The sequence below is a fragment of the Clarias gariepinus genome, chromosome 19 (genome assembly GCF_024256425.1).
Source record: "Clarias gariepinus isolate MV-2021 ecotype Netherlands chromosome 19, CGAR_prim_01v2, whole genome shotgun sequence".
Classification (NCBI taxonomy): Eukaryota; Metazoa; Chordata; class Actinopteri; order Siluriformes; family Clariidae; genus Clarias; species Clarias gariepinus.
Window position 1 is genome coordinate 13,581,844 of NC_071118.1, and position 13,237 is coordinate 13,595,080.

The 13,237-nt window shown below is 39.5% G+C and overlaps 1 protein-coding gene across 1 annotated transcript in view; it reads right to left on the minus strand.

Moving 5' to 3' along the window:
• The window catches only part of si:dkey-1d7.3 (transmembrane protein 132D), a 57,807-nt gene extending 47,148 nt beyond the window's left edge, over nt 1–10,659 (minus strand). The window contains exons 1-6 of the mRNA XM_053478809.1: nt 10,597–10,659; nt 4,986–5,056; nt 4,823–4,896; nt 4,547–4,664; nt 4,296–4,435; nt 500–1,358 (exon numbers count right to left, since the gene is read on the minus strand). Of these exons, the coding sequence (XP_053334784.1) occupies nt 500–1,358; nt 4,296–4,435; nt 4,547–4,664; nt 4,823–4,896; nt 4,986–5,056; nt 10,597–10,659 (1,325 nt within the window). The remainder of the gene's footprint in view (nt 1–499; nt 1,359–4,295; nt 4,436–4,546; nt 4,665–4,822; nt 4,897–4,985; nt 5,057–10,596) is intronic.
• Between the last annotated feature and the right edge of the window lie 2,578 nt (nt 10,660–13,237).

A 13,237-nucleotide genomic window follows, 5' to 3' on the forward strand; every position in this document is an offset into this window, starting at 1 on the left:
TGCCTTCAGATATGATCACAGGTAAGGACAAAGTCATTGATTGATTTGGAGGCTGTTGCCTCTGACCAGACCTACCTCTCTCTTTTTCCATCACTTGTGGCTTCAGTTTTTTATAACTTGTGGCACTAGCATTTGGACTATATCTTTGACTAAAGGACAACGAACATTGCCTCGATTCTTTACTACATTGCCCTTTCTGGGAAATGTCATTCTGGGCGTATAACCTTTCTACATTAATAATTTTTTTTTACACAAATCATCTCTTTACTATGTTTAGTGTGATGTACCCACCCTACCTAGAAAAACAAGTGTCTACCACTGGAGCACCTCAGACAAGATCCGACAGGTGGGCCATTCTTAACATAGAAAGGACGCTTAGATGGTAGTTTCTGTACTATATCGACAACTTATTGAGGTTTTTAAACACCTCAGAGTCACAGCAGTGTTGAAAACAGTCCCTATCCAGCCAACAAAATATTCTGAAATATAAATTGCTCACCTGAGACTGAAATGCTCTGCCTGAGAGGTACTGGACAAAAAGACATAGAATGTGGCTGTATCTGTGGTCTTCAGAGGTTTGGAAGAAGTCTGAATTATCACAGCACCACCCAGGCGCAGACGCATAAACATAGGGTTCCCTGGAGGTGACCGTAGAAGATTTACATAGCCAATTTTCTTCAACATGGATACAGCTTTCTGTCCATTGATCTCCTCCTGAGTTGGACTATGCCACTGCCTGTTGTCCTGAGGAATACACTGGCTGGTGGGGCTGAGCCTGGTCTGATAATAAAGCTCTACAACAGTTCCTCGTACAGAAGCTCTGTGCTCTTTGCTCGATGTGGCACTCCTTGGACTAAACCATGCTGGCTCAGGCTTTAACTGGGCCAAACAGAAGCCTCCTTTTACTGAAATAGAGCAGGTACTTCTGATTTCTTGTGATTTTAAGAAGGCATGTGCTGTGACACATATGTACCCCTTGTCACTTTGTAGTGGATCAACCCAACTTGACAAATGCATCATGTTACCCATCTTGTTTGTTGCATAAAACAACAGTTGTATAACGGGGGATGCAGAACGCACCTGTCGAGCCAGTGAGAAGGCTTTGATCTCAGGATCCTTGTCAATCAGCTCTACAGGGATAGCCTGTTCTACAAATATGGATCCATAACTGATATTGATGGAAGGGGTCCCAGTGAGACCAGTGATGATAAAGGGTTGTTTCTGTGACTGTTGGGTAAAGTTTCCCATCAAGACCTGTCCGATGTGTTTAAGAAAGAAATGATCTGCATTGATGATCTGGTAGGTCAGGTCTGGTGAAGAGCTTCTTATGTCTTCTGATAGGTTCTCCACCTTGGTTCCTAGAGAAGACCATTAGAATTAGAATCAGTCCAAAATGTGTTTGATATTTCAGGAGATGATAGCAATTGGGCTGGCAAATACTGCTGTACAGGGACATTTTCTATTCCAAGGTATAAGGAAATACAACAGTACCTACAAATGTATCTCTATTTTACAGGTAAATTATATTTACTTTCCATCCCATACACCTACAACAGATTTCCAATACCACCAAAATCCTGCTAAAATGTACAATAACCAACCAATCAATAGGGATCTTTAGAAAAACACAGATTGATGGGTCAAGAAAACATCAAGAAGCATCAGTTTTGTAAGTATAAATAAAATAACTTGTCTGTGCATTATGCAAAGTATCTAAATACTATACAAAATGTTACACATTGTTTTTGTGTCTCAGTGTCGTAGCTTCTCAGAAACTCCCAAGCACCAAAAAATGTTTATCAGCATCACATACAGATGCAGATCATCAACTACACACCGATTTACTAAGAAAACATTTTAATAAGTTTGTCTCAGTATGTCAGAGGCTTCTATTAATCTGATATTATCTATCTTGCATATTAAATTTAGGGTTACAGCAAAGATCGGGTCTTTATCAGTGTTGGACACACAACTTGAATTTCCACTCTATTATTCAGGTTATCTCTAAACCAACACAGCTGCGTACCTGCTAATCCATTTAATGAACTTTCCTACTGGCCTCATATCGATTTTAATGCTATGAGGTTAACAAATAAATCCCGTGTCTAAGCTGGGGCTGGAAATCCCATGTGGACTCAAAGTAGGTTAATGGCTACAGCTGCAGGGGAGAAGTGCACCAACTATTCCATACAAGGTTGTCTGAGTATATTAGGTCAACCGTCTAGCTCAAACTGCATCTAATTATTAAATGTGACCGCTGGCTAATCTTGTGTACAGTATGTGATGAGTTGCCATGCCTTTAGGCAGAATCACAATTTTTACCAAACCTCATAACAATACTATTGTATAGAACTTGAGTTCATGAAGCACTCTTTTACTTCCAGAGAGGTGTGTGTGTGTGTGTGTGTGTGTGTTAAATTAAGTGGTTGGAATAGATGATGAGAAGAGAAATAAGGTTGCTTCTGAGTTTGTCAGGCACTTTGCAGCCTGTCACAGTAAAACATTTGTTTAAATTTTCTATTATAATTGAATTTAGAATTCAGAAATGACTTAGGGTGGCTCATATGCAGTACTGTAAATTGTGAGAAAAGATTTTTTACAAAGATTTTGCATGATGATTAGAATTTAGATTTTAAGTTTTGTGAATTGTTTATACGCATGTTTTCAGAAGTTTTTTGATATAACATTAAAAAACATATCAAACAATATGAAAGTTTTAAAAATAAGATTTAAATTATATATATATTTCTAATTCTGCATGTAAGATACTGTACATCAACAAACACTGGCATGCCTTTTTGCTAAATAATTAAGACGTTTTGGAAAGATTTTTCCGTAAAAAGATTTGGGTAGTTGGAATTTCTCATTTAACCAAAAAACAGGCCACCAGTTTATTTCCACGAACAATTTTTACATTTGTAAAATGTTTACCACATATGAAGGTCTACTGATTCAGTGTCCATCATAACATTACAGCACAGTGGATCACAATTTGCTCTTAACGTTGTGATTAAACAAAATAATAAAATAAAGATTATAAGGAAAATATGCAAAATGGCATAATAAATTCAATACCAATTAATAAAGCAAACTCTTACCTTTCATAGTTGTAGCAAAACATATTGCCAAGGTGATTAGCAACAACATCCTTGGTAATAACTCTTTGCTTAACATTCCTGCCATTTTCAAATACACACTCTGGTCTTAAAGCCAGAAGAAATTTTAATGAAATGCAACCACCATGAAGTTCACTGGCTCCTAAAAAAACAAAAAAGCCACTGTGCAGATGCAGGACAGTTCAGTGATCTTCACTCTCAGCAGTATAGAGTCAAAGGTTTTCTGTTTCAGGATTACCCCTTTAGCCTGATTGACTCTGTGATGTGTCACATGATCTGGTGCTAATAGAAAAGTACTGTAATACAAAAACAACGGCTATAATAATAATAATAATAATAATACAATTTCATATATATATATATACAGTATATGTGTGTGTGTGTGTGTGTGTGTGTGTGTGTGTGTGTGGTAGATTAGATACTGTAAAGTATGCTTTATTTATGTAACATTAAACATTATTTAGGTAGCACATTCATACTTTAAAATTGTATCATGAAAGAAATCCTGACCGAAATAGTATCTGTGACAAAAAGGAAAAATAACTTATTATTATACATAACTATTATAATATACAGCCTCTGGCAACAGAAATGTAGGGTGATGTCATTTGAAGTGGGACAGTTTATGTACTTAAGCAATATCACCCATGAGGTTGTGCAGTTGTGCTGAAAGTGAAAAGGGCTGTGATCCAGTCAGAAGTTTTTGTATTTTTTATTTTACCAGTTGTCACTAGGACCCGGAAGTAATGCAGTCGCAAACCAGGAAATATAAGAGGAGTAAACAAACCACGGCTTAGCGCTCAGTCAGTGAGTTGGCCCATGTCGGTTCAGGCTGTTCGTCTACCAATTCGTGAGTACTCACCTTTTTGGGTTTTGCTTTCTGATTTGAGTGTGTGTTATAGGACGCAGGTTAAATTTGTGTTTTTCCCTTGCTCCCCTTTTGTAAGAGTCCTTAGACTAATTCGCGTGGTTATCCTGCCTACTCGCTTGCTTCCGCGTTTGGGTTTACCAATCACGCTACAAAGGGCTAACCGCTAAAGCTAAGTCTTCTGGTCACTTCAGGTTAGTTCACTGACAGAATGACTGAGCCCACCGCGGTAAACCCAGCGGACCATGCGCGCCTCTGCGAGGTGGTGGACCAGCCGAGCTTATCAATAAGCTAAGCGGAGAGATCGCTACTCTGCGCCAGAGCACTGTTGCTGGCGCGGCTAGCCGGCCTCCTCTCGCAGCGGTTCAAGTGCACCTCCAATTTGGCCACAAACGGGTCAGAAGTACTGCATTCATTGACTCCGGGGTAGCAGGTAACTTCATTGACTCTTCTAATGCCAAAAAATTTGGGGTAAAATTTTAGGCATTATCCCAGCCCGTTCGGATTACATCTGTTGACGGTCGGCCCCTATCCACCAGTCCCATCACCACCCAAACTCAACCCATCACTCTCATCATCGACCAACATCAAGAACAGATCAGTTTTTACGTCACCACCATCTCCTCTCCTCCCATCATCCTTGGACATCCGTGGCTTCTTCAACATGACCCCCTCATCTCCTGGACACAAAACCGGATTTTACAGTGGGGCACCGAATTATGCCTAAGGGCGTCAGTTGGGACGTGCTCTAGGGAGTCCGAGGCCCCCGACGTCAACACCAACGCCATCCCAGAGGCATATTGAGACCTGGCAGAGGTATTCTGCAAACGACGAGCACCCATCTTTCTCCACATCGCCCATATGACCTCGCCATAGATCTCCAACCAGCACGGTACCACCTTGCGGCCACCTCTACTCATTGACATCTACAGAGACGCAGGCGATGGAGGAGTACGTAACCAATGCGCTCCGCCAAGGTACCATCAGGCCCTCCTCCTCACCTGCCGCCGCGGGGTTCTTCCTCGTAAAGAAGAGTGGCGGCGAACTTCGCCCATGTGTCGACTATCGGGGGCTAAATAACATCACTATCAAAAACCGACATCTATTGGCTCTTAAGTTGAAAAAGTGCGATTTTCACGAGCGCTCCACCATGTTCCTGGGTTTTGTCATCTCGTCCCAGGGTGTGGCCATGGACCCGCAGAAGCTAGAGGTTGTGCATCATTGGCCCCCTACCCAAGACTCTTAAACAACTTCAATGGTTTCTCGGGTTTGCGAATTTCTATCGTCGATTTATCCAGGACTACAGTACAGTTGCCGCGCCCCTAACCCCCCTGACCCTCATCTCTCCCTATCCACCTCAACCCTTTTGCCATCTCCGCCTTCAGAAGACTCTGCCACCGTTTCACCACCGCTCCCATTCTCCTTCATCCTGACGTCAGTAAACCATTCGTTGTTGAGGTGGATGCTTCAGATGTGGGCGCTGGAGGTGTTCTCTCTTAACAAGGTCCTGATCAGAAACTACACCCATATAGCAAAAATTTTACCCCACTCAGCAGCGATACGGGGTAGGGGACCGCAAGCTGCAAAATTATCGCACCACTTCAACTGGACTTGGAAACGAGGGTCCACCAGGCGCAGACCACAGAGACCGAACCAGCAGGTGTACAGCCTGGACGACTCTACGTACCCGAAACCATGAGATCCTAGGTCCTCCAATGGTGCCACTCCTTCCCCCCCTCTCAGGACACCCAGGCACAAGACGCTCCATTCAGTTTCTCGAGTGAGACTTCTGGTGGCCATCTATGGCTTGGGACGTCAAAGAGTTCGTTCAGGTGTGTCCAGTGTGCGCCAGGGCCAAAGACACTAACCAACCTTTGCCGGGAGACCTTCAACCCCTTCCGGTTCCCCGTCGACCCTGGACGAACATTGCCGTCGACTTTGTCGTGGGCCTGCCAGTCTCCGAAGGAAAAGACACCATCATGACGATCGTCGATCGGTTCTCTAAGGCCGTGCATCTGGTGGCCCTCGCCGGACTCCCATCAGCCAAACGTACAGCTGAGCTGATATTAGAGCACGTAGTCCGTCTGCATGGGTTCCCTAAGGACATGCGGCTATGGAACCAGGCGAATCGATCCATCCACCAGGCCAACAACCGTTACACCATCCAACATCGCCGTCGACACCCTCCGAGACGTAGGTGACATGGTATGGTTTTCCACAAAACATCTTCATCTTCACACTGAGTCGAAAAAACTATCATCCAGATTCATCGGCCCATACCGCATCTCTCTCCGGATAAACCCAGTCACCTACCGGCTCCAGCTGCCTGCGGTGCTCTGGATCCATCCCGTATTTCACATCTCTCAACTAAAACCCTTCACTACCTCTCCCATGAGACTACATTCACTACTGGAGCCGGTCCTGGACAGGGGGGTACTGTCATGCACACTCAATACGCGACCGGCACTAGGACCCGGAAGTAATGCGGCCCCATGAGTTGGCCCATGTCGGTTCAGGCTGTTCGTCTACCAATTCGTGAGTACTCACCTTTTTGGGTTTTGCTTTCTGATTTGAGTGTGTGTTATAGGACTCAGGTTAAAATTGTGTTTTTCCCTTGCTCTGCTTTTGTGAGAGTCCTTAGACCAATTCGCGTGGTTATCACGCCTACTCGCTTGCTTCCTCGTTTGGGTTTACCAATCACGCTACAAAGGGCTAACTGCTAAAGCTAAGTCTTCTGGTCACTTCAGGTTAGTTCACTGACACCAGTTATTTTGCTCCGCCAACACATATCTGTCCACAACTGGCAAAACTAACTAACTAACTGTAACTACAGAGCTTGCGATCAACAGTTAGCGTAATTAACAGTGGTGAAAATAGTTTTAAATTCTTAAATGGGTACTATGTAACTAAATGGTGGGAAGAATAAACCATTGAGGTGGTAAACAGTCTCGTAAGTGACAGTTACTATTTCCACTTATTCTACTTTTAAATATATTAGCTAGTGACGATTAGTTTTGGTTCACTAGTGTAAAGTCCTGGTTCGCTTAACATTCACACTGGCATGTTTCACCTCAGACCAAAAGACACAACAGTTGGCATGTGGATTATATATGGTGGTATCGTTACTAGCTGAAAAATCGTTGGCAATGCACCATATGTTTTTATTTTGCCACTAGGTTCTATCCAGACAATTGCCAGTAGCAACCATCTCCTGTTAAAAATAAATAAAACCTAAAGGACAGCAACCTTTAATCCTTTAATAGATTTTCCCCTTTCCTGCATTTGCCAGTGTAAGACAACGTGTGATAGATGGATACTTTATTGACCCCAAAGGAAATTTCAACATCCAGTAGCAAGTTCAACATCGAGAGTGTTCAAAAACATATGACATTTTATCAGAACATTCAAATTTCATACAGTATGTTTGTGAACATTTCTGCAAGCGCTCTTGTTATTGCAGCCCTACTGTGCTATCATGTGCGCTCCTGTGCTCTCATGCACTGTCTATTGTAAATGTCTTTGGATGCTCATTATATGAAATATTTATTTTGACTGTGTTAAATTTATTGATGGCACTGGCTATTTAATTTTTTCCTTTTTTTAACCTTGGCCTTTTTCAAAACTTCTATCTCTTTTTCTCACTATCTGTCTCAACACTGCCTCCACTACATCGGACGTCAGATACAGAGTCAACCACTTCGACCTTTTAAATGAACCAAACATTTCAATTGAACCAACCCTTAGACCACCTGTGACATGGATTGATACATACTGTATAGCTAAACATCTCAGTGCTGTTATCATCACTCGTCCAATCCGATTATTGCTTCACAATGTTAATTAATAATAACTCCTGTATCTCTTCTCTAAACCTAGTGCAAACTGGTTTAAAACTAACAGAGGACATTTTTCTTTTTTTTGTCAGATTAGAATCAGCAATATCCCAAGGTGGGATATTAAGTCAAATCTGGGTTATTATAATTGTTGTATATTATTTTGCATAGTGGAAAAGGAATTACATACTGTAAATCTGTGTAGGCTTGTGGTTTACATTTCAGAAATTATAATGCAGTGCAATATAATTATCTAAGAATAAAATTGTTTCTTTTATTTTATTTACTATTTTCTTATAAAAAAAAATTTTAATGTGAGAGAAAAACCTGCCTCAAGCACAGTTCACAGAAAGTCCTGCTATAATACTAATGTAATATAAGTATTATATTAATAGTATAATAATGTAGCAATACAAGTGCACCTCCTACAGACTGTGGTTATAAAAGGCCCAAATGTTAGAGAATTGTTTTTCCAACCTCAATATAACAGCTTATACAGTCAGATGTAATAGTTTGCATTCTATAAATGAAAATGAAAAGTTATTTTATTCATCACAAAAACACATTTATTCTTATTATGTAATGAATGGGTAATGACAAGTAAGTCAAGGTTTTGTACCATGCGTTAGTGTAACTTCTAATTTGTTTAATTTACTAGCTTAGAAGAACCCAGAAACACTGTGCAAATAACTTTATTTAGTATAAATGTTAGGAGTCAACTGGTAAAGGATTCCATGTTAGTGCACATTTGTAAATGTACAGTTGCCATCAGAGGTTTACATATTGTACACTTATCATGAATATAAATGCAATGCCAATATTGGGCTTGCATTGATCTTTAACATACATCTTTAATAAAAATCAAGAATTTAGTGCACAAGTTTAATTTATTTTGGGTTTTTTGGATATAGGGTCAAAATTTATCATACAGGGTAAAAAATATATGTTAAATAAAAATACAGCACACCTATTATATATATATATGGGTAAATATCCCAAGCAAAAAAAAACAAAAAAAAAGCAAAAAAAAAAAAAGCATTCTGGCAGAATGCGTGTTGGATATTTCACCATTCCTTTGGCAGACTTCACAATGTTTAATTAAATTTTTTAGTTTCCTGGCACCAACCTGACTTTTAAGCATGCTAAAAAAAATTCTCAATAGGGTTGAGGATCCAAAACTAAGGGTCCCAATTAGGCTAAATTCATTTGTTAGTCATTTTTAGACATTTACACAGATCTCCGGTGCGCAAGTACAAACCAAAAAAAAAAAAAGGAAAAAAACATTCCCTGCTTTTTGACCTTTTTCTATTTTCGCTCACACAACACACACACACACACACTGTTTGTTAAGGTAGTTCTAATTCAATACCCCACCCACGATGTTTAATCCATTAGTTCCACTGGCAGCAGAACAGCCCCAAAACATAAAACATGTACCACCACTGTGCTTAAAAGTTGCTACAGTGCTCTTGGCATTGAATATCTCACCATTGTTCCTACCAACATACTTCTGATCAAAGCATTTCTTCAGAAGGCTTTTTCTACGTCCATGTGGTCAGCTGTAAACTGGATTTTGGAGCATGGGCTTCTGTCTTGAGAGGCAGCATTTCAGTTCATAGCAATGTAAACCTTGGTGGATAGTAGACTCTGACTGTGTGGTTCCAGATTTAAGCAGCATCCAATTTATGACAGGCCTGTGGATCAGTGGTTCCTGGGTTGTTCCTCTCAGGGGACAGTCTTCTTCCAGACCTTTGTAAAGTAGCTACCCTTTGCCAATTGTTTGAACTGATCCTGTATTTGCAGGTGTTAAGGAATGTGTCCTAGAGACCCATTCTCATTCTCAGATCTGCACTGAGCTTCTTACACTTACCCGCTGGTTATTCTGTCAAATCAACCCTTTTAATGTTGGGCAGCTGTAGTTAACCATCATCATTAACAGGTAGTTGAGAGCCCTTAGGCTTGGCAAATTAAAAGACATCTTGTGACTTTAAGCACATCTGAATCAATAATCTAATTGAAGTGAGTGTATGTATTTTTTATTCTGTATATACACTATAATTCAGAAAGCTGAAAATAAATCAAACCTTGTGCGGCAATTACTTTGGGTTTACTTACTGTATATAGAAGATGAATCTTATATAATCATTCTCCCCAAGAAAAAGGCCAGTTAAAATATTTGTTAGCCCATTATTGCCCATTATTTCTTTTATATTAATGAAAATGACATTCATTTTCATGATGAGTATGTAAGGGTCTGACTGGAACTGTAGAACAAAAAACATTAATCAAATTTACTCAAAGGAAAGAAGTCACAGAAAAATCAAATAATTGGCCAGTTGGTTAATTTGGTATACTATCTAATGTGGGATTGAATTGACCCACAAAATTTGAATCATCACAGCTGTAGTGCAATGATCAAGGTCACTTTGAGAATGAGGAGACAATGAACAAGCTAAAACAGGCCTCATCAATCATATGTCAGTTAGAAGACACAAGAAGTCCTGTCCCCTTGTCACGCTAGCCCTCTTTGACATCACTGCTGTCAGATCTGTGCATGACAAAGCATGGCTTAATGTCCTGCTGTTTGATAAGGACATGCACTGGCCATTAATATGTAGCATAAATCAGACTGAAGTGTCTCCTGTGGTCTCCAGTATTATCATCATAGAGCTTTTCACTGTGGACTTTCACAATCCTAAAGTAAATGCTTATAAAAAGCTTATTTTAAAAGTGCACTTCTGGCCATAGCTCTGGAAAAAAGTATTTTTCATCTTAAAACCTGTGCTGTTCCCAAAGTTGTGATCAGAGGGATCACCAAAAAAATGAAGATAAGAACCCACATGAGCTGATGGTGACCTCAGTTGATCTGATTTAAAATTTTTTTTTTTTTTTTTAACATTCAAAGTCTTTGTTGGAGATGAATCATTAAGTGTGATGGAATGAAGGGAATTAATTAATGCGGTTTATTTAGGTTTTGGCTACTGCCAGTCATTAAAGCTGTGATCGCACAATTTGCAAATCATCGGCATGGCATTATTCACGTCTGGGAAGCGCTCCAGATCTTAGCAGTAATCCAGGCCAGAGATGCAGGCTACAGTACCTTTCAATTATGATGTTTGGTATTATGCTTGATAATGATGTCGGATGGCACTAATCCATCATGTAAAGTTTAAAAAAATCATTAAAGTACTCTTTTCTTTTTAAAAAATCCATAATTTACATTGATTAAAGACATGCAAAATAGCACACTGGGAGACAAAGTCATGCACTCAAAACCATTGATATGTTATTTTAAAAAAAGAAAGAAAATGGAATGCATTGATTTATATAACATGTCTACTTTATTTTTACATGGGCATTGATATTTAAGGAATAAAACATAAAGGCATGTTGTTGTAGTAAAATAAAAATATATATATAACAGTATATTATAACATATACTGTATATTAAAACACCATATAACCAAGCATTTTTGTTCAATCTGCCAATAATTTGATATTTTTTTAAGAATAAAACTGTCTATATATATATATAGTTTCATTTAATATGTGTGGTACATCTGTGAAATAATTGATTTATATTTACATTACAGTACTTACTTATAAACAGTTATTTTTGCCGATCTTTTATTTATCAGTTATTGAAATGAATAAGACTAAAATGCAAATTGTTATGGCACAAACAAACAAACAAACAAACAAACAAACATACAAACAAACTATTCTTTTCCTCTTCGATTATCAATTGTGAATTTGGCTGACTGATTAGTCAGAAAGGGCTGATTACTTTTTTTGTAACAGCAGCTCGATCAGTAGTGCAGCTGAAAAAATAGGGTTAATTAATAAGTTATTAATACACCTGTTGTATTGTTATAATTTTTATATATTTATATAAATGCTCCAGTGACATAACGGCAACAAGGTTGTCCTGGCATCCATAGTTGTGAGTCTAGAGAGCGGATTATGTGTTCCTCTGAGTGTGTTATGTCATCCCAGTGTTGCGTGAGCAGCAGTTCAAAAAGATGCAGGTGGCTGGGGTTGTGTGTCCCGTCATAAACATGTGCTGATCTTCACCCTCCCTGGTTGGTAGTTGTTGTCTTGATGGGAAAGTGCCCTAACAGAGAGAGGGGGATGGGAATTGCTTACAACTAAATTGGGTCAGAAATATGCGAAAGATGAAACAAAAAAGATGTGTAAATGTTCATATGGGTGGCGTTTTAGTTTAATATTTTTTCTAACATTTATAGAAGTATTCTCTGTCGTTTATGTAAATTCAGAAGCAAATTTCTTCCAGGCAAAGAAGATTATACTTGTTTACAGCAGCTAAGCCTACAGCTCAGCAGAACGACTGTTGCTTGCCATGTGGAAGGCCTGGGTTTATGTTGCAGCGAAACACTCACACCCAACCACAGAGCAAAGCACCTTCTCTCCCAGGCCCAAGCATGTTTTTTCTTTTCTTTTTGGCTTCATTTTGGTAAAAAAATAATGTCTCAGTAAAATAACTGATATGTCATTGTTTATATGAGGTCGTTTTTGCTACGATCAGATTGTTTTTAATAATTCAAATATTTTTCACATGTACCTTACAGCACAGTGATATTATTTTTTCACATGTGCCAGTTAGGAAGCTGGGTTCAGAGTGCAGCGTCAGCCAGGATACAGCACCATGGAGCAGGTCAGGTTACTGAAACAGTAGAAGCCTGGCGGTGTTGGGGCTCAAATCCCTGACCTTCTGATCAGTAACCCAGTAACCCACAGCCTTAACCGATTGAGCCACCACTGGCCATAATGGGTTTTTTTCTTTTATGTTCATGTTTTTTTTTTTTTTTATGTTTCATGTTACACAAGAAAAACATAGAAGTAGAAATGGAACACTAACTGTTATACTTGACTTGTATGATACAATTTGTCAGTTTTATTCTATTTGAAGACAAATCCAGTGGCTCTGTGATTTCCAAAAGCCTTTTTGTGTGATAGCTATAATGTGTGTATTGAGTGAGGAATGGACTGTTTGGTTTCCAGTCTGACCAGTGTAAGGCTCGAGTGAAGAAGTAAGGTCTGTGTTGCTCAGTCAAAGCCTTGTGACAGTGATGTATGGAGCAGGTCGGCCAGTGCTGGACTTGCATTCGGTGTTCTGCTATAGCTGATGAATGGATGTGCCTCTCAGAGCGTGTTGTGGATGTATATCACCTCAGTCCCCTCAGGACAAGAAGATCAGTTAAAGCCAGGCTGTGATGTCGCCCCACCTTCATCTTGCTAGAACAAGAAAAAAGTTGAAGGACTTTTTTTGTTTTTGTTTTTACCGTACCTTTAAAAACATGAAATGGCCTGAGCAGGAGCAAGCAGAAATCTGGTTTCTGGAACGATCAAATAGAGGCAGATGATAACAGTAAAAGCAACTGCATCATCTCTATAGTGTT